The 27,216-nt window shown below is 44.2% G+C and overlaps 1 protein-coding gene across 2 annotated transcripts in view; it reads right to left on the bottom strand.

Moving 5' to 3' along the window:
* PCBP3 (poly(rC) binding protein 3) overlaps positions 1 to 26,942 on the bottom strand; it is a 51,324-nt gene extending 24,382 nt beyond the window's left edge. The window contains exons 1-8 of one of the 2 annotated variants that reach the window (XM_006876107.1): positions 26,796 to 26,942; positions 23,882 to 23,905; positions 23,066 to 23,098; positions 22,575 to 22,691; positions 16,292 to 16,423; positions 15,390 to 15,518; positions 11,745 to 11,819; positions 8,284 to 8,325 (exon numbers count right to left, since the gene is read on the bottom strand). In XM_006876107.1, coding sequence (XP_006876169.1) covers positions 8,284 to 8,325; positions 11,745 to 11,819; positions 15,390 to 15,518; positions 16,292 to 16,423; positions 22,575 to 22,691; positions 23,066 to 23,098; positions 23,882 to 23,905; positions 26,796 to 26,867 — 624 coding nt within the window. In that variant the 5' untranslated portion in view covers positions 26,868 to 26,942. Of the gene's footprint in view, positions 1 to 8,283; positions 8,326 to 11,675; positions 11,820 to 15,389; positions 15,519 to 16,291; positions 16,424 to 22,574; positions 22,692 to 23,065; positions 23,099 to 23,881; positions 23,906 to 26,795 lie in introns of both variants that reach the window. The other variant, XM_006876106.1, reaches the window with a different exon arrangement.
* Positions 26,943 to 27,216: the final 274 nt, after the last annotated feature.

Below are 27,216 nucleotides of genomic sequence, written 5' to 3'. Positions count from 1 at the left end.
CAGTATGGGTTATAGCTTAATGTAAAGAAAACAAAAATCCTTACTACCGGACCAATAAATAACATCATGATAAATGGAGAAAATACTGAAGTTGCCAAAGACTTCATCTTGTCTGGATCCACTATTAACGCTCATGGAAACAGCAGTCAAGAAATCAAACAACATAGTGCATTAGGCAAATCTGCTGTACAAGACCTCTTTCAAGTGTTCTAGAGTAAGGATGCCAATTCTAGGACTAAGGTGCGCCTGACTCAAGCCATGGTATTTTCAATAGCTTCATATGCATATGAAAGTTGCACAGTGAGTAAGGAAGATGATAGAATAATTGACACATTTGATTTACAGTGTTGGAGAAGAATTTAAAAGTAACATGGATGCAGAAGAACAAACAAATTTGTGTGGAAGAAGTTCTGCCAGAATTCTTAGAAGTCAGAATGGTGAGATTTCATCTCTCATACTTTAGAGTTTATTGTTAGGATGGATCAGTCCCTGGAGAAGGACATCATGCTAGGTAAAGTGAAGGGTCAATGCAAAGAGGAAGACTCCCAGAGAGATATATTGGTACAGTGGCAGCACAACACAGAGTGCTCAAGCTTAATGATGATTGTTAGGATGGTGCAGCACCAGGCAGTGTTTTGTTCTGTTGTGCATAAGGTCCCTAGGAGTTTGAAATAACTCCAGGGACTTTAACAACAACAGTTCACCATTTGTAACAAATGCACTATCTAAATGTAAGATGTTAATACATAAGAAAAGAAATGGTGTGCAAGGGGTGGGAGAGGAGTAGATGTCAACTTTCTACACTTTTTGTGCAATTTTTCTGTAAATCTCAAATGACTCCAAAAAATAAATCACCTATAAAAATTTGAAAACAGAGGCCAATAATATAATACATATTCATAAGTATTTACCTCAATGAATTTTCACAAAATAAATACATCCATGCTCCTATGACTCAGGTCAAAAAAGATGACCACTATAGTGATTTAATCTGTATTCACATTTCCTCTTCTATGGAATGCTTGGGTCTTTTGCTCAATTTTTTATTGCGTTGCTGTTTGCTAATTCATAAGAATGTCACATAGTAATTTCACATAGTAATCCTATATTGTCCATCCATTATATTTGCTGAAGAGTTTTTTTTCAGTTTGTGACTTGTCATTTTACTTCTCTTTATGGTGTCTTAAGATAAATAAAAAATTTTATGTTGTCAAATTCATCAATATTTTTCTTCATAGCTTTTGTATTTTATGTTTTGTTTAAGCAATCTTTCCCTAACATGAGAACATGCAGATACTACATTTTATTGAGAAAGTATTCAAGTTTTCTCTCTTATGTTGGCATCTTCTATATAAAGTTGATTATTTTGTTATGTCATTAATATCAATACCCCATGTGGATGATCCATGGTCCTCACATCATTTGTGATTTGTCTATTCTTTTCCCTTTGGTCTGCAGTGATAACTCTGACATATGCTCTAGTAGCGTACTGGTTAGGAATCGGGCTGCGAACTGCAAGGTCAGCAGTTAGAAACTACCAGCTATTCCATGGGTGAAAGATGAGGCTTTCTTCTCCTGTAAAGATTTACAGCCTCGGAAACCCTGTACAGGGTCACTATGAGTTGGAACTGACTCCACAGCACATAACTACCACCACCACACCTAAGCCATAATTTTGCTCCTGCAGAGATTTGTAGTCTTGGAAATCCTGTATGAGGTCGCTCCAGGTCAGAACCAACTAGATGGCACTTAACAACAACATAATAAGTGTCCATATGCAGTAGGGAGGATGCCTAGTGTGGCACTGTAGGATCAGCACTGGAGTGTGAACCACACTTTGACAGTTCAAACCCACCAGCTGTTCCCCAGAAACCCTATACAGGGTCGCTATGAGTCAGAACCCACTTGATGGCACTTAAAGCAACATGAATTAGGGCAAGTATCCTTAATATGTATTCTTTTCCACAGAAATTTATAAACAGTATGTCAAATTCCTCAAAAACCCTTGTTGAGATTTGATTAGAATTGTATTACATCTGTGTATCAATTTGGTAAGTATATACAGGTCAAGTGGGTATTATCTGCAAGTGTGGGTGTTCTTGTGCATATGCCCTCTCTTGGTGACCCTGTGTGTAGCACTGTGTTTCACCAAGTTTTTAATGGCTGATTTTTCAGAAGTAGGTCACCAGGCCTTTCTTCTGAGGTGTCTCTGGATGGGCTCAAAACTTCCAACCTTGTGATTAGCTGTAGTGTATTCAGCACTTGCACAACTTAAGGACTCTTTGATCACAATTACCATCCATACATTTATATTCATTTCTGCCATATTATTTTGTATTTTTAAATTGCCCTAAAGTGTCTCTTCCCCTTACTTTTCTTCTTTTAGATTAAGAATTCTTCTCCTTCATTCATTTTCTCCTCTGCACTTTTATTGGGGTTATTTACTGGACTTCTGTTAATGCCAACTTGAAATTACAACACACATACTTGAAAGTCTAAATTCAGCACTGTGGGTTAATGTGCTGGATTGCAAAGTTGGTTTGAACCACAAGGTCGGTGGTTCAAGCTCATCAGCCACTCCTTGGTAACTCTATGCAGGGTTTCTTTGGTTCAGAACTGACTCGATGGCACTAACAACAATAACCTCTTCCTGAAAAATCCAATGATCTGTAGAATGTTTTATTTCCCCTCAGCCATGTCCTAATCTTTGGTATGATGTTTCATCCATTTACTTCACTTTGGTAGCGTAGTGGTTACGAATCAGGCTGCGAGCCACAAGGTCAGCAGTATGAAACTGCCAGCTGTTCCGTGGGAGAAAGATAAGACTTTCTGCTTCCGTAAAGATTTACAGACTTGGAAACCCTGTATAGGGTCGCTATGAGTTGGAACCGACTCCACGACACATAACAACAACAACAACATATTCATTCTACAAATTAGAATTGACACTAGTTTTACAGTTAAAGTTTGCTTTCATTTACCCAAATATTTACCTTGTTCTTTGCTCACCATTCCATTTTTATTTCTAGACTTCTAAGATCAATGTCGTTCTTCTTGAAGGCATACTTCAGTAGCTCCTTTACTGTGAGTCTGTTGGCCAAGGCCTCAGTTTTTGATAGTTGAAAATATCTGTGCTTAGATTCTTGAGAGATCTTCTTAAGACAGAATTTTAGTTGACAATTATTTTTATTGTATTATGCTACTGGTAGCTTGTGGCTTCCACTGTTGTTAAGAAATTGATTCATTTTCTGTTGTTTCTTTGTATTATTCTTTTTCCCTCTGACTGCTTTTTACATAGGTGTTATGTAGTTTTACTTGGATATGAGTAAGATGGATTTCTTTGGATTTATTCCACTTAATATTGGTTGTGATTCCTGAATGTGAGCATTGGATTCTCTTATTAATTAAAAAATAATTCTTAGTACTTACTTCTAAGAATTTTCCCTTGCCCCATTCTATTAAGTACTCTTTAGATTCCAGTTGGATATATGTTCTTCCTCCTTACTCAATCCTCCTTTCTCAAACTTTAACAGTGTTCTATGTTTCTGAGACATTAACGAACAAACAAGTCATTGGAGGGTCACTCAGTGCAGATCTTCATCAACTTATCCTCCCCCTGACTTCTTTTACTTTTACTCTGGGAAACATGTGCCCACAGTTTCTCACTACCACCTATTCGCTAAAGAACAAACTTCATAGCAGTCTGTCTTCCAGTGTTAAATTTCTCTGCTGCAACCCAAGGACCTGGGTATGCATGCCAGTTTAACCATTCACTGACTGGGCAGGCTAACCTTCAGGCTCCCATTGCTTCATGAGCAGAATTGGAATGATGGCTCAGATATCTACTTCTAAGGCTCAGTGTAGGGTTCAGGTAAGGTAGGATGGATGACAAGCTCTTTGTCAACTGTAGCATGTTGTTGTCTTTATATTTCTATTTGTTTTTAGCATACTCTTTAAATGATGGGATGCTAAATAAGGCAGTGATTTGAAAATAGTGAAGCTAGAAATAAAGATTCACACATATCACGATACTTTGAAGCTCATCAATTTCTTCCAGAAGAACACAATTCCATCACAGTGTGTGTGCATGCTGTCGTCACAGTGACAGAATCCTTGGGTGAGAGGTCAAGTGGCCTCATGATGTGTCCATCTAGGCTATTATAGCTTTCTGTGCCTGCTCTTGAGTCCAGTGTGTTCTGTGTCGTTTCTTCTTTTCTTTGAAACTGTGCTTACCCTGGTATCTGGCAGGACATGCCAAGGACATGGAGATCATTTTCAAGACTGAAGAAGAGCAGCACTGAGTCAGTGAGACTGGGGACAGAATGGAGCTATCCTTGAGCACTGGGCTGGTCAGATCAGTGACAAACTGGTGACCCAGCAATACCAATTTTAGCACCAAAAGTTCTCTCCACCACCCAGCAATGCATGTGCCTCTTCAGCAGGTCTGCATCTTAAAAGGACTGTAAAATTCTATGGGTGTTAGGTGAGACAATGCCAACGGCATGCTGAGAGCGTGGAGGGCCTGGGCAAAGGGAGGTATGTCACTGATAATTCCGAAATCATTGCAAATGAGAAAGTGCTCCTTAAAACAGGACACAGAAATTTTTTTTTTTTTTTTTAGTTCTAGATAAAGAAATAATTTAGAGAGTATGTTTTATTTTAGTCCTTGTGTCTAATTTATGTGTCACGCAACCTGGTAAAAGATGAAGCTGTTAAAAGAAGATGATAGTATATATGTGCCAGCCTTTTCAGTTGAGATATTTAAATTGGATGCTCAATTATATAATAAATTCATGTTATCCAAAATTTCCTGTAAATATCATATTTGTGTTTGAAAAATCTAAAATGTTTATGAGTCCTGTTAAATACTAAACTTGGATAAAAATTGTCTACACAGCCATTACCACCTATGTCACTAAGCAAACATTTACTGTTCTTTAAAATGGAACAGTAATTATCTCAGTGGTTATCCAAGTCTTCAATTTCATATGCCTGCAAAAAAAAGCATCTTTGAAATTTCCACTATTCACTCAATCCATGATATTGATATAGAAAATAGAATTCCATGCACAGTAAGTCATTCTCTGTATAATCAATTACCAAATTTTTCAAATCCCTTACCATAGGCAATGAAGCAATCAGAAAAGCCAATTGTAAAATGTGCTTAAACTAATTTGAAACAAGCATCTGTGAAACTACCCATTTATGTAAGACATAATGGGAAAGAGCCAAATAACTGACAAAAAGTTAATCAATTATATCAATTAAAATGTCTCAATCAGAAGTTTCACTCTGATTGATACACACATACCTGCACCTTTGGAAATGTCAAACAAGATACATTTACAATTCAAATGTCTCCAACCTTAAGAAGTGTTAATGAGAACTCTATACTCTGGCATAGAAAACTTGTGGAACAATTATTTATCAGATGGTCACAGGTCACAGCAGGTCTTAGAATGTGACCTTAAAACTATTCTCTGTGGAACAGGAACATGCACTTTAATCCAGCCTGACAAAATGTCCTTCACTAGAGGCACCAGAACTACTTACTGCATTTTCTTGGAGTTCTCTAGAGTTTTAAAAATCCAAATAACCAGGCCTTCATATCTACCTTTGGACACACGTATCCACTTTTTAAAATGTCTAATACCCTTGCATGCAGCACTAAATTTTGATTGTGCTCTTCTCTCAACTTGATTATCATTACTCAGAACCTTCTGTTTGAGCCAGCAAACCTACCCATGCACAGTACTTCCCTTATACTCCTATGCACACATCTGTATACACGTATACACATACACATGATCACATAAACCACATATTCATATGTGTGCATACATGCAACACACACACACACACACTCATATATGTTGTGCACCCACTCAAATACAGACACGCACACTTGCTCACACCCAAGCATACACACATCCACACAAGCACACATGTGCACACACACAAACACATGCACATGTGTTCTGCACAGGTATTTCTGTTGATGCTTCTCTCTTGAGTCTGTTACAATTGGACTGTCAGGTGGAACAAAGGGGGAAAGGGCACTAGTGCAGGCACATAACCTTTCGGGAATCAAAAGGTTTCCAATATGTTTCCTCTGTTACCCTGAATTATGGGGCTTGGTCCTTGACTCCTGTTATAGCAGTCTTACAGATTTCCACAACTCTTATTTCCAAGGGTAATGCTGGACCCAGATGGGTTCACAGCTAACCCTTTCCAAACCCTCCCCGAGAACAGGTTGTGGGGAAAGGTGTCAATAATTGAGCCATATTTCCACACATGACTTGAGAAGGGAAAGTAGAGGGGACTTGAGGAAGGGACAGAGGGAGGTTGTGGTACCAAGACAGCAGTGAAAGCTAGGGAGCTTGTGGGTTCTAAGGATACTCTCAAGGCTTAGATTGGCAGAAAAGTGACTGGAGTGAACCATGGACAAAACTGGACCATAACCAACTAGCCTCCTGAATGTGACCAGGTGTGTCCTCTCCTCCCTGGCCACAGTGGTTGTGTCTATCTAGCACTGTCAATGACATTAGGCCCATTAAAGTCTTAATAACAGATTTCCTTCAGGAGGAAGATAGCAGGTATGAAGTGAGCTATGTCCTCCGAGTAAGGCCTGGTAGACAGTCTATGTGAAGGGCCTAAAGAATGAGAGATCCTGAGTTAGAGTATGGCAGGAATCATTCACAGTGGAAGCACAGGAGCCATTATAGACAATCTTGGGGAAAGCCTTCTAGGGTAGGGAAGAAGGGAACTCACATCCATTTATTCTCTATGATTTGATTTGTATATGTGCTGTTTGTGATCATTTTCAAAAAGGGAAAACCATTAGTACTTATTTTCTACTCAACAAAAGCTTTCCTGCAATAATACTGAATTGAATCTACATATTTCAAATATGTGTTTAGTGTTAATTTCTTAAAAATACCTCTCCTGATCTCTTAATCAGATGACTGTCTCCTAACCTGACCCTGGGCACTTACATGAACACATACATTGTTTTATGAGGAGTAGCTGCTAAGCTGGGCAAATACTCAAAATGGCTTAGTGAAGAAAAGGCTTCCAAAATTCATTTCAGGTTTGCTCCCTCTGCCTGCTGAAAGCTGCATAGAAACAGATACCCACTGTCACCTCTCTTCCTCTGGTAGAAGCAACAGGGCCTTTTTTCTCTCTTCTTTTCCTTGTTTCCTCTCTTCTCTTTAGCTCCCTCCCTTTTTTTCTAGCACCAATTATATAGACCCCATTAATTAATATATTTAATATTTTTTCAAGGAAAGTCCCTCTGTTCGCTGGTTGCTGCCCTTATCTCTTGGCTCTGGAAGGATCCGAGCCCCCACTGCTATGGTGCACTGTTACCTTGTCCCCAGCCTGTCTCCTTGACCCTGGGATCTCTCCATCACCCTGGGCTACCCTCTTGACCTCATCCTGCCCATCTGCTTGACCCCAGGCTGCCTCTTTGATCCTGTTCTGTCCCCTTGACCTCAGGCTAACCATTTAACCTTGAGGCACAACACCAAGGTGCATGTTTCTGTCCCTGCTGAGGGTGGGCAGAGGTATACTGGGATTTCTCTCCATAACGTTTATTTTAGGACATTCCACTGTTCAGCACTAATATTATATTTGGATTGTCATTCAACATGACAACCCAGCCTAGGTAGCCCTTCAGCAGCAACGCATGGGCCTACATGTCCATGGAGCATTTAGTGACTCTGAAGTGAAAGAGAAAGCCAGCTCCCTGGACTTCACCAACTGGGTCTCCACACCAGCATGGGTCTTGACTTTCAACTTAGGCTCTGAAAGGGGGAGAAGTCTGGCAATGCCAGGATTCAAATTCCCTTTCCAACATACTTTAGGGGCTTGTTTGACAACAGACTTCACTTGTTGGGTCTGCTTAAAGAACCACTAGAGGCCAGCCCACCAAGAAAACTGGATTAAGCCACTCCAGCCATGGCTCTGGTGTGCAGCCGGATGGATGGGGTGCGGGGAGATGTATGGACACTGTCTGAGCATTAGCAACAGGTGCGTGCAGGAAACCCTGGACTGAGCAGACAACAGACAATTTACATCAGGCCAAGTCCTCACCATGAGTACAGTTAGTGTTAAGAGGTTAAAAGGTTATTTGAGGTCAATTGGAGACAACATAGTCAGGAACATTTAGAAATGTATTAATATCATTGTGTAATATTAATATCAGTAGTTACTAACAGCAGCATGCAGGGGTAAATGAAAACAAGAAAGAAAAGGTGTGAGGGAGGCAGAGGGAACACTCACATCTGGATGTGGGATGGCATACTGTCCCTGGATGGTGTAGGCCTGGAAAAGAGAGACACTGTTAGCTTGTCAAGTTGGATCAAGAATCCCCGACGGTGCTCCTACAACAACCTTTCCACACAGGGCCTCCAGGTTGGAGCTTTCTTTCCTGATGTACATTTCTGTCATATGTCCCCAATTTATAGGACAGATGCAGACCCTCCTAGTACTGGAGGGGCAGGAATTTCAGGGGGAGGAAATAAGTGTTTTGAGTCAAGAACCTTAGTGACTTGCAGTCACAGTCAGGCAGGCAGGCCCCTAGAGACCACACCCTAGTTCTTAGCATGGTGGGAAACTGAGGCTGGCTGAATCATTTGGGTGGGAGGTAAATAATTGCCCTTGAATATTTCTCCAATTCTCCCTACTTTTCCTAAAAGAAAAAAAATGTATATTAGAACAATGAGTTTGACCCTCCAGTTAAGGTGTTTACTAATTATTAACCCTGCGAAAATTTAACCAAGGACCAGAGTAAATATAGGAAACGTTTCTGAATGAAAGCTAAATAAGACGATAAAGCTTAAAGTGGTGACCAAAAATTTTGCAAAAGGTTCCAAACCAGTCTCATGATGATCAGTTCATCTTTGATACCAAGTCTCAGCTGGGGCCCTTTAGACTTGCACACTTTGCCCTGACAGACACAGGGAGGGTCCTAACAGGCACTGGAAGCCAGGTTCTGCTTTCCATTTCCCTCACCTTCAAGAACAGTGACTGGGACAATCCACACTCGGCCACCCCTGCAGTCTCCTCTGCCCCTACTTGCTCTGAAGACCAACATGACTGAGAGAGGTACTGTCTAGTCAGGACCTATTCCAGCCATTCCCCTGGTTATAGGTCAGGAGATTTAGAAGGTAAATAAAACAACAAACAGAACAAGACCACATGAAGTGAAGGGAGAGTGCAGACCAAAGACACACTGCCAGAATCTTGGGGGATTCTGAGACACTGCGTGGCAGGCTGGGGACCAGGGCCCACAAGGGCTTGCAGGGTGGGCCCCTGCCATTCTCCTACGGACATGATGGTATGCCCTACACCTGTGTCCAAATGTGGGCAGCACTGTGCACCTATGGTGGAAACTCCTTCTAAAAAGAAGGGTGGTTCTCCAAGGTCCTGCCAGATCCCAGGTTCTGAATATGCTAAGCATTTTCCTGGGGGTTAAGGCCAATCAAACACCTGGTGGGGGTGGTGCAGGGAGTAAAAAAATCTTATCAGATGCTGAAGGTGTCCTAGTGATTAACAATGTAACCTCACTGTTTGCACTCTTTCTTTTGACGCTGTTGGCAGGGTTTGTGCTGTTGCACTTGGGAAACTGCTCCAGTGAGCATATAGTCAGCCTGGGACCCATCCTTTCCCCTCAGAGCCAAGTAATGCTTGACCTGCCTTGTCCCCAGGAGGCTCAGCCTGAGTGTCTGAGGTGCTCATTTATGACAGGCTTACTCTCCATTCTGACCCATTTTAATGTCCTTGACTTACTGTCTTTTCATTTTATTTTAGTCTAACACTGCTGTGCCCCTTGGCAGATGCTGTCTAAACAATCCCTCTGATATCTGTGTGGGGTGCTGGGATAGGATCTGCTTTAAACTGCCTCTCATGATTTATACCTTGAGCAGGGAGATGTCTGGGATACTCCACCTCTCAGCTAAAAGACTCAAGGAGCCCCAGTCCTGTAGCGCCCTTCTTTCCAGGGACAGTGATGTGGATTCTTGAGTTGGGGACATATCTGATTCCTTAACACATATAATTCACAGAAATGCTCTCATTTTGCACCTCTGCAAGTTTTAGATTGCCATGAATACTGCATTGAGTTTGGGGCCAGTTCTTTAGAATGGCCTTCAAGCTGCCTCTCTGTGCTGGGTTCTAGTCCTGTATCATTTACTGTCCAGTTATTCCCTGTGCAGAGGTGCTCCTGGGCACTTGGCTCTCCCTCCTGCATGTACTCCTCTGTACACATGCTGGTTTCAATGAGACATTGTACAGGTGCAGCATGCATGACTTCAAGATGCCTCACATTTTAGGGGCAAACTTGTGGAACAAAAGCCCCATCATGATGGTGCCCAGATGTCTACTGGTGACCTCAGCCCCCTTTACTTGCAGAAGTTGGCATCTGTTTCACAACTGAAGGAAGGAAGCTGGGAGTGGGACACCTACTGTGACCCCATCCTTGCATGTGAAGCTGTGGCACTCCGCAGTGTATGGCTTCACAGACTGTCTACATTGTGTCTGTATAAATGCATCTTTTCTTTCAACAAAATCCGAAGTTCCACAATGTGATATCTTCATGGATCTGCCTAGATACTAAGGTTGAATCCACACAGGTATCTAAGTAGGGATTTAGGGAAAGCCCCAGAGAGGGAGTTTGGAAAGGGACTTCTCATAATCCAGGGCCAGTGGTTCCACTATGGCTCTGAGTTGGGGACATGTCCAGTGCCCCTTTGTCAACTGGCTAAGGTGGAGGAGGTACAGCCCCATGGGCCGTTGGTTGTGGGTGTCTGGGTGACTCCTTCCTCACTGGGCCTCACTCCTCCCCTGTAAAACAGGGACAGTCTTAAGGGTAATGTGAGAGTAACATGGTTTATGATGGCTCTTTACAGTAAGTGGTATAGCAGTTCTGAGACTCAGATCATGAGGAACTAGGGTTGTGAGATATGCTGTGCCCATGAGAAGGTCACATGGTGCTAGGGCAGGGAAGGCAGCAGATGGGTCCAGAAGACACATGTGCTGTGGGGGTCTGTGCCTTGCCTTACATGTGGTGAATGAAGTTGATAATTACAGTATTCCTGTCCTTTCATACAATGTGTAAATAATACATCTGATAAGATTCCTTTACATGGCATAGGAAAATGTGGAAGACACTGAATTCAGTTACTTCTGTCTTTTAAAGTTATAAAATGACACCCTATTCTCTCCGCTTCCCTGGGTCACTCTGGGTACATCTCTGTCCTAACTCTCCCTTGAATAAAGACTCGGTCACTGAGGTAGACGCAGAGCTCTTCGATGGTAATTGCATGAGCAGATGTTTTCAAAGTCCCTCTGATGTGTCCAGAGCCTGTGGTAAAGCCACAAGACCTACTTGACACTGCCCACCACCAGCATTGTCTGGGGCTGGCTGTAGTTCACTTTGCAAAAGAGCCCAAGATAGGAGCTTAATGCTGGGAAAAGAGGACCCAGCTTCCTGTGCTGGCTCACTTCATAGACATTCTAATTTCCTCCTGTGGCCACACATATAAAATGTTTGTCGTTCCTGGCCTTTCCAGTCCACATCTGACTTCTGGTCTCCACCCAACCTGTGAAGAGCTCTGTGCCCCACCATGACGAGACATGCACGTGCGAAGGCAAGAAAACCTGAGTGCACTAACGGGCAGCGGCTGGTGCTGCAGTAAAAGGCTGAGGTTGGCCGTGGAGGCCGCGAGCGGGTCGGCTCTTACCTGACCACCTGCAAAAATGACAGGGGTGGAGGCGGGCTTTGGGCGGTAGGGGATGGTGGCACCTTTCGGTGGGGACTAGGAGAAGGGACAGGAGAGGGAGAGAGAGCATTAGAGCCACTTGGCAACACAGTATGGAGGCCCCTTCCCATGCCCACCCAAGCTATGCCTGGGTTTCACCTCCTACCCACCCATCCCTCATATCCTTAGATCCTGAGAGGGCACTGCTGTGCCATAGATGTGCTGGACGGGAAACAGTCCTGGGGTGGTGCTCCGAGGAGGACACGGCCCTAGTTGGTGTAATGCAGGAGGGTCACCTGTCTGAGCATCAGGTTCCTCACCACCAGACCTCCTGCTCACATGACCATCTGCCTAGCGCCTTGTGGGTTCCTAAGGGCTTATGCCTGCAGAGTGATGCCGTGTGCTAGTCCCCACCATGGTGAGAAAAGGAGGGTCTTCCCTATCTGCACTGCTGGGTGAGGGTACCTTCCTCCTGGGCAGAATCTGAAATCTATCAGAAAGCGTCACTTTCTGTCATAGACTGGGTCTGTGGTGCTTGCTCGCCACTGTAGATACCCAGGAATGGTAAAATTCTCTCTCTAAGCCTCTGTATAAAGCTGAACTCTGTGTACAACCTACCATGGGCACTTTATGCCAACGTCCTAAAGGACTTGGAATGATCTAGGGAGGTGGCTCAGCAATGTTGAATTTCATGGTGGAACAAAAAGGAGTCAATTTTTAGCAGTATCTAGATTCCAACTGAAGTATTCTACAGCCATGATGAGGTATAATTATTCTGTAGCCAAAAGTATAGGGTTCTTATCTTTGGATGAGTAATAGTCTAAAGTGCTAAAATTCTAGAAAATCTGATTCAGATAACTCATCATGACACTGCCTTCTCCTTGTTGGCTCTGACTCAGGGCAACACAATGTACAACAGAACAAAACGCTACCTAGTCCTGCATCATCTTTTGCAGCATCCTCACCAGGATCATTGGTCTGCTTGAGTCCGTTGTTGTGGCCACTAGGTATTGTGAATGCCTTCCAATCTAGGGGTTCATTGTCCAGCACTGTATTAAACAATGCTCTGCTGTGATCCACAGAGTTTTCATGGCTAATTTTCAGAAGTACACCACTAGGTCTCTCTCCCTAGTCTGTCTTTGCCTGGAAGCTCTGCTGAAGCCTGTCCAGCATGGATGACCATACTATATAAAAGAGCTGACAGCATGACAGCATCATGAAAGCACAGAGTATGTCAAATGGACAAATAGGTAGTAGTCGTTCTTCTGGGTCAGCAGTAAATGCCTTCATTGTCCCAGCTGACCTTCTTCTATGGGTACAAAGGCCATGTCTTGGTTCTGGAAGAGCGAAGCAGAGAGCCCTGAGTCTGGTGGCACCCTAGCAACAATTAGAGCCTTTTATGTGGAAACTGTTGGCAGAGACAGGCAGAATGGCAGAAACAGTACAGCCACGGGTGTCAGCTACAGGAAGCCTGTTCCTGCGGGAGTTCTGGATGCCACCAACACTGAGAGCAACTGCTTGAACTTGGGCATGTCAGGCAATCTTGGGCAGGCTGGCTTATCTTGGCTATGCTGGATGACCTTGCTGTAAAATGGGGAAAGGTTGCTGGGAGGATGCCATGGCATTTGTAGGATTATGACCCATACCTTCAAAAAGGTATGTACAAACTGAGGCATATTATTATTTCATAGACTGGACCCTAGACTTTTTTTTAGAAGTTTTCTCAAGGTTCTTGCCCTGGTCTCTTACTGGGAACAAACTTTTTATAAGTTCAAGGGTATCTGAAGCACACCCCATGACCAAGCCCTAAATCCTTTGATCAAAAAGAAAGTCTTAACAGCATCTCTTATTTTAATCCCCAGTCACTCTCTATTTAAAATAGGCCTATTATTTCTAGGTGGAGTCATCTTCCATGGTCAGATTAAGTGCACCCTTTTAGACACAGGCAAGAAGACCCTAGTCTCAGCTCTGGTAATTATTCTTTATACTGGACTATGTGCTGGCATTTGAGTCCACATAACGTTTTTATGTTCCTCATCTTACTTAAACCCCATGGTGATCAGAACACAGCTGTTCCACCCATGGCCTGTGGACACTCTGGCAGCCTCCCACCACTGCAGAAGTCAGAAGTACTTATGTGGTGCTGAGTTGGGCCACAGCATTGCATGGGGGCCCCTGACAAAACACTGTACCTTGTTTTGAGGAGTGGGGACTTCCTCTGAATAGAGAAATAGGAGATGCGGTCTATCTGTGCAATGCCAGCAAGAGATTAATTGCCATTCCCATGTATCTTCTCCATGTAATAACTGTGCATATGTCCTACCCAGGGGCCTTGGTCACAGTCTCAGGAAACCATGCCCTGAGACAGTCCTCCAGGCCCAGTGAGTGTGGGAGGCTGCACAGAGTCATGAGAAGTGCAACACAGCTGGTCCTTTTGTCACCCATAAGCAGTTTGTTGGAAAATTTCAAACAAGAATATATAAAAAAAACCCAAACCCCCCCCCTTTTTTTGTTTTTTTTTAATGTTTTAGGAAAACAAAAATGTCAGATTTTTTAAAGTTAAATATGAGACTTTGGCACTAAGCCAAGAATCCCTAACTCTCCTTGATGAGGCTCCAATTCACATGGAAACAGAAGTGCTGTCTGCAATTCTTTCCACCTTGGAAGCCAAGTTGACCCCCCTGGTCATTGTAGGCAGTGAGGTTAGACCTCCTAGTACCAGGATGAGCACTCTCTAGCATGAGACCACCCTTTAAGCAAAGGAAGCATTAGGACTGTTGTTCTAGAAAAGTTGGATTGTCCTTCCTGAGTGGGCAGGAAGGCACAGGGAGGAATGTGGGAGCCTCCAGCTAAGCTGTTGGGGCCTTTAGTCTGAGGCAGGTTTGTTCGGTTTTAACTTAAGAAAAGACCAGAAACTCCATTAATACCTGTGAAATTTAAATTCCAGGGTTTTCACCCCCAGTATTTCAAGAAAAGCTTTTTTCATTTTCAGCCATTGTATTTTTCTACTTGTCTCTTTGTTTTAATTCCTTTATTTATGCCCCTTTACCTCTAATTTGGGCATTTCATATGCTTTTCCTAATTTTGCCCTTAGTGCCTCATAACTGTTTTGACTTCACCGTCTGCAGACTCCTGTGACTAGAAAAAGCTTCTAGCCTTTGCATTCCTCATCCAAAAAGCAACTTCCTAGCCACTCAGAATGCAAGTCAAAGCTCTCCTACCCTGCAGGCAATCCCTATTCCTGATCCCCATCTAATTCCTATTCCTATGACCTCCGCACAGGACTGCTTCCCCTACCAATTTCTCCCAGGGTGATGGTTACTGACCCTTTCCTGAAGTCCCTCAAGGAGGGCAAAACAGCTTTTTCTTCTGTTTCAAGAGCGAGGAAAAGGCTTACTCTTTCCTACACATTCCCTCAGATGCCCCATGGGTGACCCTAGCTACCCACACATGACTATTCAGGCACCTGTGCTCAGAACAGCTCCCAGAGGGGTGCACTGGAAGTCCAAAACCTGTGGGGCCAGTCACCACAAGGTGAAGCCATAGACTCTAGGGATAATGGGTGGGCCTCTGCAGAGAACAAGGGAGGCCACCCTGGGTGGGTTGCACCCTGCAGTGACAGTGTACCTCCAGCATCACCACACAGATCTGCTTGACGCACTGGATGATGGCATCGGGCGTCCCTGAGATAGTCACTGCCCTCTCGGTGGAGTTGGGCAGCATGTCCCCCGCAACCTGCACCTGAGCACCTGTGGACTGGAAAAAGGCAGGCATGGGGGGAGAGACAGAAGAAGTGAGAGAGACAGACAGAGAGTGCTCAAGCAGGGATGTTTCTTGAACGTGTGTGTGTGTGTGTGTGTGTGTGTGTGTGTGTGTGTGTGTACAAGGCTGGGCCATGGCTGTGGGGTAACTTAAGCCCCTTCCCTGACCACACTCCTTCCTTCTTCTTGCCTGAAAATGCTAGGCTGTCTTTCCCAAAGGAACTAAGATCAGGACAACTGCAGTCCTTCTGTAACAATTAAGACTTCTCCTGAGATAACATGGATGTGTGACTGTAAAATCCAAACTGGATGGGGCTCCATGCAGCTGGGACCTGGAGAGCAGCTGAATATTCCCTCAAGAGTCAGACCTGACAGCCTCAGAAGAGAGCGCCAAAGCCCAAGAGCAGCAGGGAGCATGAACCCTGGGTCTATGGACTCTGAGTGCACTACCTAACCCTCCAGCTCCCTGTCACAATACCTGTCCTGGGAGGTCCCGCCCCCTACCTCAATGGATACATCTTTCACAGGTCCCAGGTACACTCTTCTTCCACTGAGCCTATAGCCTGCTGCTAACATGGGAGTCTATGCACTTCTCAGGTTTCTCCATGTTTCAACCTCTGTGTTCAGACTGTCCCTATGCTGTACCCTTCAGCAGCTGCAACAAAGCCCGGGTGCTGATGTGTGAGGATAGTACAGAGATGCTGTGATGAAAGCTGCTGTGTCCCCCAGGGACAATGTGTGCTCCAGGACCAGGATGAGGTTCCTTACCTCTCTGATCTCCTTGATCTTGGAACCACCTTTACCAATGAGAGAGCCGCACTGGCTGGCAGGGACCACCAGTCTCAGTGTTACTGGGGGCTTGCTGGTGGCAGGGCTGTTGCTCATGGAGTTGATGATGTCCTGGGGAGACAGACACATACATACAGGCAAGTCAGATCTCATGCAAACACCAAATGCAGGTGCAAGTTCACAAAGACACATTCTTTCCTGTGCCACAAGTGCCTCTCAACTGTAAGTACTCAAAGCAGCAGAGTACCTGCAGCTCCTCCCAAAGCCCAGTTGTTAATGAGCACCTGATTTTGAGTCCAACAGGGTCCTGCTTTCCATATACAGAATCCTGGGGTGGCGCTGTGGGTTAATGCACTGCACTGCAAAGACGGTTTGAACTGCAAGGTTGATGGTTTAAGCTTACCAGTCACTCCTTGAAAACCCTATACAGGGTTACTATGGGTTGGAACTGACTTGACAGCACAAAACAACAATATAGTCAGTGGGGAACAGTGCAATGTCGCCCATGTTCTTGGACAGAGGCAACTCCCTGTGACAGGTAACATGTACAGAGAAGGGTATGGGGAAAGTCAGGCTTAAGAGGGACAAGGAGGTGCTGGTCAACAGGTTAGATGGGCATGGTGGGGAAGGGTGTTGCCCAGGATCCTGAGCAATGAGCTAGGCTCTCCAGCACTTGAGTCAAAGTGGGTTGGTGGGCCTGGAGGGAGACTCAGATGGGTTTGGGGTCTGACATATGCTTACAAACTGGTGAGCCCCTTGGAGGGAAGAGTAACACATTTGAGTATGAAGGGTGATTTAAGGAAAGAGGAAGCTGCAGTCCACACATAGGGCCATGTCATCTCTGGGTTGTGTAGGGCATAGGATATGGGGAATGTCACTGACCTAGAAATGTGGCTGTGGGGCAGCATGGAAGAAGAGAGATAGGAAATGAGAGAGATCAACAGTGTCCAAACAGGGAAGTTTCTGGGCCCTACAATAGTGGGCTGAGACACAGTAACTGGGCAGGAGGCCATGTGATCCTGGCTATCAGACTCAGCAGACAGAGTGTAGGGACTTATGGGTGTGGTGTCCCTGAGACTATCAGCCTGGTGTGCCCTGTACAGAACCACACTCGCAGTGCACATATGTAAAAAGGCACTTGGCACACATGTAGGATAGAAACATGAGCTCCTGGGACAATTGCTCAGAACACCATTTAATTCACTATTTCCAGGGAGAGAAGGGAACCCTAGAGAGGGGCGTCTGTGAACAGGGGTACACACAAGAAAGCTGCCAGAATGTTGGCTTCACTTCACTTACCATATGAGAGCCTGGTGAACACTCTGGGGTGGATTGTGTTACTTACAGCACTAGGGAATGTCACTACGAGGAAGCACCCAAGAATGGTGACAGAAGTTCACGTTATGCAGAGCCCATTCTCAATACAAAGACCACAGGATGCTCAGAGGGGCCTTCAGAGAGAGTGAAGAGGGAGCATGCAGACTGATGTGCCTGGTCCCACAGGACAAGAGGATGCTGATCTATGACCCTGGAAGCAACCAACTAGAAACCAGCTACAACCTCCAAAGTGACCTGCCCAGCCAGGACACGGCCTCTATTTTTACCTCCTCTCTTGATTCCAATTCAGGACAACCACAGAAATCAAATAAGCTTCTCAATCACAAGATGCTGGGTTTTGTTCTCTGCCTCCAGCCTACTCACTCCAACACCCTCATCCGTCCAGTTCTCCCACCACCTTCCAACTTTGCCAAGCAGTGCTATATAAACAGTGCCCTTGCTCTCACTGATTGGTTTATGTTAATTTCCAATGTCCCTGGAAGTCCCACCAAAACACAGTCTGTACTATCTGTCACTGTGGACCTCTGCCTTCACCCAGAAAGGGTATCCACAGGAACCACTTGTGTCTGCTGCTTGCAGCTTGTTGTATCTGTTCAATGCAGTAAGTCAACACTGGGTCTGAACTCTGTTCTCTTTGTGTTAAGTTGTAGGCTGTTTGTTCTCAGTTTGATGCTCCAGATTTGTTATTGGTTCCCATTTATCTGACATCTTTGGTAGAATCAGACTACTCCTTTCTAGTTCTTCTGGCTCTCTTATGTGTTTCCATTTTGTGTTGTGCTAAGTGTTGTTGTCATAAGAATAATCTCAGGCTCAAGCCTTCTTTCTAAGTCTGTTGTTAGAGCCATCCTTACATAATGGTGAATTTGTGGTTCTCATTTTTCCACTAGGAAAAACTCTGCTGTAGGTTACCTATGAACTCCAATTCAAGCTGGAATTTTCCTTTTTGCTTGGGAAAATGCCAAATATGTTTCTTCCTTTTGTTTTTTTGACTCCAAATCTGCACATTTCTGATATTCTCTAATTTCAACCAAGATCCCCAGGGCATCATTTCTTGTTTCATGTTCTCTTCTAAATCTGGCATGAATTTATAGCTGTTCTCTAGTGATGTTTGTATGTAGCCATTTTTGAATTATCTTTAACAGAATTTTGCTTGCATGTGATATTAAAGATATTGTTTGATAATATCTGCATTCTAGTAGATGACTTCCAGTCAGTTGTCCAGATAGCTGTCTTCCTAATTTCATGGCATTTGAGGGTTGTATTCATTTGTTGAAGCATCTCAATTGGCATTCTGTCTGTTCCTGAAGACTTGTTTTTCATCAATGCTTTCAGTATAACTTGACTTCTTCTTTCAGTTCCATTGGTGCTTGAGTATATATGCTTCTTCCTGAAATGGTTGAATATCAACCAATCCTTTTTGGTAAAGTGATTTCTGTATTCCTTTTATCTTGTGATGCTTCCTACATCATCCAATTTTGACTATTATTCAAATTTACGCACAGATTGCTTATGAAGAAATTGATGATTTTTGTGAACTGCTGTAGTCTGAAATTAATCAACTGTACAGTCAAGATGCATTGATAATTATTGGTGATTTGATTGTGAAATTTGGGAAGAAAGAAGAGGATCCTTAGTTGGAAAATGCAACATTGGTGATAGAAATGATGCAGGAGATCCCTTGGCAGAATCCTGCAAGACCAATAACTTATGCATCAAATGCCTTTTTTTCAACACTACAAAAGACAACTCTACATGTTTATCTTGCCAAATAGAATACATAGTTATCAAATTGACTATATCTGTGGAAAGAGATGTGTCATTATCATTCATCAGGATAAAACCAGGTGACAACCAAGAAACAGGCCATCATTTGCTCATATGCAAGCTCAAGTTGAAGCTGAAATAAATTAAAGCAAGTCCATTAGAGCCAAAGGATGGACTTACATATGTTCTGCCTGAATTTAGACACCATCTCAAGAGTAGATGTGATGCACTGAACACTAATGATCAAATTCCAGAAGAGCTGTGTGGTTATAACAAGGACATCATAAATGAAGAAAGCAAAAGATCATTAAAAAGACAAGAAATAAAGAAAAACTCAAAATGGATGTTAGAAGAGACTCTGAAATTTGAGCACAGAAGATATTTGAATGAACAGAAGAAATGATGAAATGAAAAAGCTGAAAAGAAGGCTTCAAAATATATCTCAAGAAGACAATATCAGAAAGATGTTTACCTGTGCTTTATTGACTATGCAATAGTTATTGTTTCTGTGTGGATTATAACAAATTATGGATAACACTGCAGAATAATGAGAATTCCAGAACACATAATTGTACTCATAATACAGAATCTGTACAATTTCTGTCAGGAGACGGAAATCAAAAAGGAATCCTGCATGTTTTAAAATCAGTAAATGTATGCATCAGGGCTGTATCCTTTCACTGTATTATTCCATTTCTAAGTTGAGAAAATAACCTGAGAAAATGGACCATAGGAAGAAGAACGAGGCAACAGGATTGGAGAAGGACTCATTAACAACCTGTGGTATGAAGATGATACAACCTTGCTTACTGCAAGTGAAAATAATTTGAAGCACTTTTCAGGCCTTTTCTGGGGCAGCTCACACTACTTCAGAGGAGATGGCTGCAGGGCAAACTGCTGCTGGCCCCATGTTCACATTTTATAGCGAGCAAATACCATCTATGCACAGAGTCTCCACTTCAGTATGTACACTGTATTTAGCAGTGAGCACACCACAGTTTACAATATTCAAACAGTACTGCCAATCCCCTGCTTGCATTTTTCAGTGTGTGAGCCACAGCATGAAGCTGGGTGGTGCCATGGCTCAGCCTGGATGCTGTCAGGTCACCTCAATCTGAATCTGCCCTACTCTGCTTGCTGTGTGCCCTCGGGCAAGTACCTCATCCAATCTCAGTTTCCTCTCCTGAAACTACTTTGAATGGCTGTGGGTAGGACTGAATGAATTGTAGCCTATGTGAGACACACAGGCAGTGCTTGGTAGGAGTGGTCCTGGGAGGGTGCTTGCCACTTGTCATGTCAGATTGTGCCCAAAGGGTGTGCTCTCTGGTCTTCTCATGTAACTACCTAAACAATCTCTTCGTGATCTTGAACCATAAGAAATCATCTATTAGAAGAGATATCAGAACCTTCTTGGAAAATATCTTATCAAGTATTGTTCAGAACAACTACTTGCACAGCAATAAAACTCTAGGGAGTACATGCTTGTGTTCACATTTCACAACTAAAGAAAAATGAACAATTTTACACAATTGGAAGGTTACTCCAGTAAGAGAACTAAAACTGAGGATTCTCACAGATCCCCTCAATAGGAGTCCATCTTCAGAAGTAGTAGACAGCTGGACCAATGCCTTCATAACAATGGACAGCTTCTGCCCAAGATGTCATACAAAGGCTCTTTTTTAAATTCTTATTTTATTTTTCATTTGCTGGCTTATAATTTTTCTTCTTCCCATTGTCTTTAGAACCCTGATTGTTTTCAGCCCAGAATGGGTCTTTTTCTCTTTTTTCTTTTTATGATAATTGTTAGGTGAGACTATATTTATTCTAATGCTGTTCTTATATTATCCCAAACAACAACCACTGTCCTCAGTCTTACTGAATGCTACATGTATATGCCTTCTAACACCAGACTCCAATGATTAAATCTCTGGGCAATCTCCTAATCAATCAATAAGACCACATTATTTGTTGTTGTTGTTAAGTGCTGTTGAGTCAATTCCAAGCCATAGTGACCCTGCACAGGGTTTCCAAGGAGTAGCTGGTTGAACAACTGCTTTTTATCTTGATCTCTTGGGCCTCTTGATGCTATTTCCTGTGAGACCAGGACACCTGGTCCTGTTTATCTAAGGCAAACACCTTAAGAACTTTAGAAATAGCACTCAAAAACTTATTTGTATACAAAGCCTCTAATTCTAAAGACAGCCAAGATTTTAAATTCCAGCTCAGATTCAAGTTCCCAATGAGGCCATCCTTAGGCATGCTACAAAATCTTTCCCATTTGCTTTTGAAGAAAAGTAATAGGACAGATTTAGAAGAAAAAATTATCATCAGCTTTATCACCTTCTTTTAATAAAGGTTAAATATATCTCTTAATTATGTTTGATACTTTCAGAAAAATTAGACACATAAAAACATTCATATTTAACCTATAATAGTATTAAAAAGTGGCACATATACACACATATTTACGTTTTTCTCTATGTGGCACTGCAGGATAATGCGCTAGACTGAGAGGTGAGTTTGAACCACAAGGCAGGCAGTTCAAACTCACCAGCCACTCCTCAGAAACCCTACACAAACTGGCTATGAGTCAGAACCAACTCGACGGCACTTAACAACAACAACAACAACAAAAAGGAGCTAAACAAAGCTTTCCCAGAGGCGGGTTGGCTACAGTGCTGGTGTGTGGCTGAGGAGCAGAAGCAGACGGTCTGGGGATGTGGGACATGCCAGCCAGCTATATGTAGCACCTGTGTGACAAGGATATGGGAGAATGCTGAGAGTCAGCAGAGGTGGCATGTTCTGGGTGGAGGATGAGGTGTGCTGAAGCTGTGCTCCATGCTCTGGGAGAAAGATTTGAGGAGCCATCAGTAAGGTGGGTTTCCCCAACATGGATACCAGAAATGTCTGGCTCTAAGAATAGAAGGAAGAAATGCTGACCTGATATTAGGTGGATCATATCAGGGAAGAGTCCTTAGGTGAACAAAGGGGGTGAAACAAGATAAGAAAGAGAGAGAAGCCTGACAGAACAGGCTTCTGGGAAAACCTGCAGTGCATCTGTACCTACCTCCCATTGTCCAGACAGGGAAGAGGGGGCTGGCTCCTCCCACTCCTGCCCAGAAGGAGATTCCACATCTGTCTTCACAATGGGGTTTCTTACCTCCTCAAACTTGTATGCAATCATGGCAAAAGCCTTGAAGATGGCATCCGTTGGGCCAGTGATGGTCACGATTCTCTCTGGGCAGTTTCCTTCTGAGATGTTGATTCTTGCACCACTCTAGAAGGGAGCCAGCAGATCCTCACGACCAGATTCACACATAAAAAAATACATGTATGACCTGGTTTTTCTGGCTAGTCCCCAACAACTGGAGCAACAAAACTGCTAGATGCCCGACCAGCAAACCCTGCACTGGCAGCAAAGTCCTTGCCAGCAATCCCCCTTGATTTTCATTAGCAAAAGGACCCCAGCATCACCAAGGTTCTTATGCTCGATGCAGCCTGAAGCGGGGACTGCACAGGACAAGTGGCACCTTGTTCCTAAAGTCACACCTGCACTGAGCTTACTGCTTCTCTTGTCTACATTCCTCCCACCCATCCCCAGGAAGCAGGGTGGGACTTGGGCAGGTCTGCATTGAGAACAGATACACTCACCTCTTCACGCATCTTCTTCACAGTCTCTCCCTTCTGAAAGAAACATCAGACACAAGTGTCACAGCATGTAGTGGCTTCTTGGTGCCAGGAGTTTGCTGCCTGCTATGCTCCCTCCTGCACTGTCACCCAGAAGCCCACCCCTCTAGGCACAGAGCAGGATGACAAGTGGCAAACGCCTTCCCAGGGCCATCCTACAAGGCACTGTCTGTGAGTCTGACATGTGATACAACTCATTTAGTCCTACCCACAGCCTTTCAGGGCAAGAAAGGAAACTGAGGCACCGGAAAGTGGGAGCTGAGGAACTTGCCCAAGGGCCCAGAGCTGGCAGAGTGGGGCTGGATTCAGACCTCGGTGAAACAACTTGGCATCCATGCTGAGCCATGGCACCACCCAGCCTCCTGCACAGCACAGGGGTAGTGTCTGCACACTGGAAAGTGCTGTCTGGCTATTATGAAGTGTGGAGCACAAGGCAGACAGTGGTGTGTGCACACTGGAACCTGCAGGCAGTATGCAGAGATGGTGCCTGAATGCTGTAAAGTATGGACATGGGGCTAGAAGCAGCGTGCCATCTCCTCAGAAGTAGTTACAGAGACCCAGGAAAAGAGATGGCGGGTGGGGATGGAGGGGCAGGAGAGTGCTTTCTCAGAGTTCAAGTAGGCTGTCCTCTAGAGTTTAACTTGAAGATGAGGAGAGGATGCTCTTCAGGGGTCAGAAGGCATAAACCCACTGGAAATGCTTACTGCTCAACAAGGTGCAACAACCTGGCACCCACCAGGCACCACAGTACCATGTCCTAACAGTTCATCTGATAATTACCTTCCCAATGATGCTTCCAACTTCCTGTAGGGAAAACACAGAAAAAATGATGTTACAATGCAGAAGGAAGAAAAAGTCTGTAACAAAGGCTGTGAGAACCTTCCTCTGGTACAAAAATGAGGAGGGGGGATTAGTAATCCATCCAGAGGAAAGTGGGAGGGGAGGATTTCCTCCTGATTGAATACTGCTTCCTGGGCCCTTCATGAAAGAATCCTGGTGGCACAGTGGTTGAGCACTCAGCTGTTCAAACCCACCCACCAGCTGCTCCATGGGAGAAAGATGCGGTAGTTCTTCTCTATCCTATTGCTGTTGTGAAGTGCCGTCAAGTTGATCCTGGCCCATAGCAACCCTGTATAGGGTTTCCAAGGAGCAACTGGTGAGCTTGAACCACCGACACTGTAGTTCAAATGACTTTGCACTCTGATGTATTAGCCCACAGCGCCATATCAGAACTCCTGACTTGACTTGATGGTGGCAGGTTTGTTTTTTTTGGGTTTGGGTTCATTCATGGAGGCTGAGTCTGTTGACCATTTTACCAGGGTCTAGGATGCCTGGCTGCTTTCTAGGTAAATAACCCAGAGAACATACATATATAGTATTTATGTACTCAAAAACTAAGGGAATTCCTGCATGAGATAATGAAAAATAAAATCCTCTGACATTGGCTGAGCACTGCTCTTGCTATCTAACTTATAGTATTTTTCAAGATTAGCATACTAACAGAAAAGCATCCAGAAGAGGCTGCAGGCCTAAAGCCTAGTGCCCCTGAATGTGCCTATCAGACACTTGTCCCCTGTGGAAACTAGCTCCAACTGTTACCCATGAAGGAAACCTATGCCTCTCATGCCAGGCAGGACCAGGCTGGCTCCTCAGCTCCCAGAGAGGCACTGTCAAACTCTGAGCTGTTCACTCAGTGCAGTGTAGTCTTTGGCATTCAACTTCCCTGGTGGAGGCCCAACCTCTATTGAGGTTGCTGGGGGAAAGGCAGCAAGGATTTTATAGCCAAGAGGGTAGACTCCATCCTTCTCCAAAAGTATAGCTGGGCAGGATTTTGTTGATACTTCTGGAATGGGAGTCATTGATTTAGTTTACTGCCCAGGGAGCTGGTGTGGTTTCATTCCAACTACCAAGAATGCTAACCAATTGCCACCATAGCTAGAATAAAGTTGAGGCTGGTCCTTGTCCCTGGATCACAGAGCCAGCTTTTCTGGATAAGAGGACCATCTGCCCTGGGATGGGAAGTCTAGAATGAACCAGTGCTACTCCAGAACTCCAGCCTTGAAAGCTCCCCTAGGAGACCTGGCACAGACACTGGGATCTGGCTTCTCACCACACACATAGAACAGAGAAAATCCAGGGAGCCCTGGAGTACTGGAATAGATCTAGAGTTATTGTGATGAACTCACGGGTTTCGTTAGTGTTGAATATGTTGTTGTTGTTAAGTGCCATTGAGTCAGTTCCAACTCATAGTGAACCTGTATAGAGTTTCTGAAGAGGAAAGATGTCACCTTGAGGATTAAGGTGCGCCTGACCCAAGCCATGGTATTTTCAATAACCTCATATGGATGCGAAAGCTGAACAATGAATAAGGAAGATCGTAAAAGAATTGATGCCTTTGAATTGTGGTGTTGGAAGAGAATACTAAAAGTGCCATGGACTGCCAAAAGAACCAATAGATCTGTTCTGGAAGAAGTGCAGCCAGAGCGCTCCTTGGAGGCCAAGATGGCTAAACTTCGTCTCTCATACTTTGGACATGTTGTCAGGAGAGTAAGATGGAGAGTCAGAGAAAAAGAGGAAGACCCCAATGAGATGGATTGGCCAGGTGGCAGCATTGATGGCGTCAAGTGTGGCAGTGGTAGTGAGGTTGGCCCAGGATCGGACATTGTTTCATTCTGCTGTGCCTGGGGTCGCTGAGTCGGTTCCGACTCAATGGCACCTGACAACAACAACACAGGGTTTCTGAAGCTTAAAATCTTTGCTGGAGCAGAAAGCCTCATCTTTCTCCAGTGGAGTGGCTGGCAGGCTTGAACTGCAAACTTCATGGTTTGCAGTCCAGTGCTTATCAGATGGAGACATTGCACTACCCAGAGATGAATATAGACATAAATATTATGTAAATGTGTGTGTGCATATGTTTATGTGTTTATATGCAAGTGCCTGTGCATGTGCACACGTCCCCCATTCCCCCACAAATTCCCTAGTTCTATCTAGGAGTCACAATACCCCATGAGCAACAAGTGCTGGCTGGTGCCTCATCCCTGGTTTTGGAAACACCCCACTCCATCATGAGGAACCAGAGCTCCTTATAGAAGTGACTGAGTCCGGGACTGGGGCAAAAAACAACCAAGGTAAGGCTGAACAATGCTGTGAGCCCGAGAGTGAGGGGATGCTGAGAGAAGATAGAGACTTGCAGGGACACAGGGCCAGTGTGAAGGAGTTCCCACTGACTAAGCCAGGGACAATCTGAGTACTGAGATAAATCATGCCAGTTATGAGTGATGGATGGTCACTTTCAGAAATAGAAATCAGAGAAAGACAAAGGAAATGATTTCAGATTGAAGGTGACAGGAGGTGACAACTAAATAATTCAGTACTGGAAATGGGAGTGGGGCTGAGGGTCAGTTGGCAGGAGTCTGCCAGAGTTATGTCCTGGCTGAGATGTATGTAGGGTACTTGTGGGGGATGCCCTTGTATGTAGAGGACACACAGTCAGGTGTTTGATAATAACCACAAATTGGCATCTGTGTCTTGCATGATTAGGACAGATGTTATTTGGGCTATACCTGAAACTGCTCTTTAAGGATTAGATTGATCATTTATTTGTTTTTTTAATGATAGAAAACAAATGCTGAGTAGCCAGCTATCCCTTCCTTCTTGAGCTGCATCCTCTGACATTTATCCCCTCCATCTGTACCTTTCCATGCATCAGCAGGCGGATTGTCAGCGTCACATTCAGGCCACCTTCTGAGACTTTGGACTCCATCATTCTCCCAAAATGTTGCTGAGGGTACTGGTTCAAGACGCCGAGGACGTCGTGAGGAAGGATGGATGGGGCCCAGACAGTGTCACCTAGGAAAGAAAGGCACAGCTGCTGTGAACTGAGGACAATCTCAAAGCTACCATGTCTCATACTGGCCTGCAAAGACTCCTGTTCCTGGATAGAGTTGAGACAGCTGCATTGAGGCCTGGGCTAGAGAGGTACCACAGAGCCAGCAATAAAAGGCCTATCCAGCTCACCTTGAGTGGCTGTGGGGGCATAGTCACCTGACTTGACCTAGCTCCCGACTTGATGTCCCTTATCCCACTTCCCCTATCTGAGCAAGTGGCTCATGAGC

Source organism: Chrysochloris asiatica, unplaced genomic scaffold (assembly GCF_000296735.1).
Source record: "Chrysochloris asiatica unplaced genomic scaffold, ChrAsi1.0 scaffold00354, whole genome shotgun sequence".
NCBI classification, from domain to species: domain Eukaryota; kingdom Metazoa; phylum Chordata; class Mammalia; order Afrosoricida; family Chrysochloridae; genus Chrysochloris; species Chrysochloris asiatica.
The sequence above is the reverse complement of the archived record's forward strand: the minus strand, read 5'-3'. Positions and strand labels throughout refer to the sequence as shown.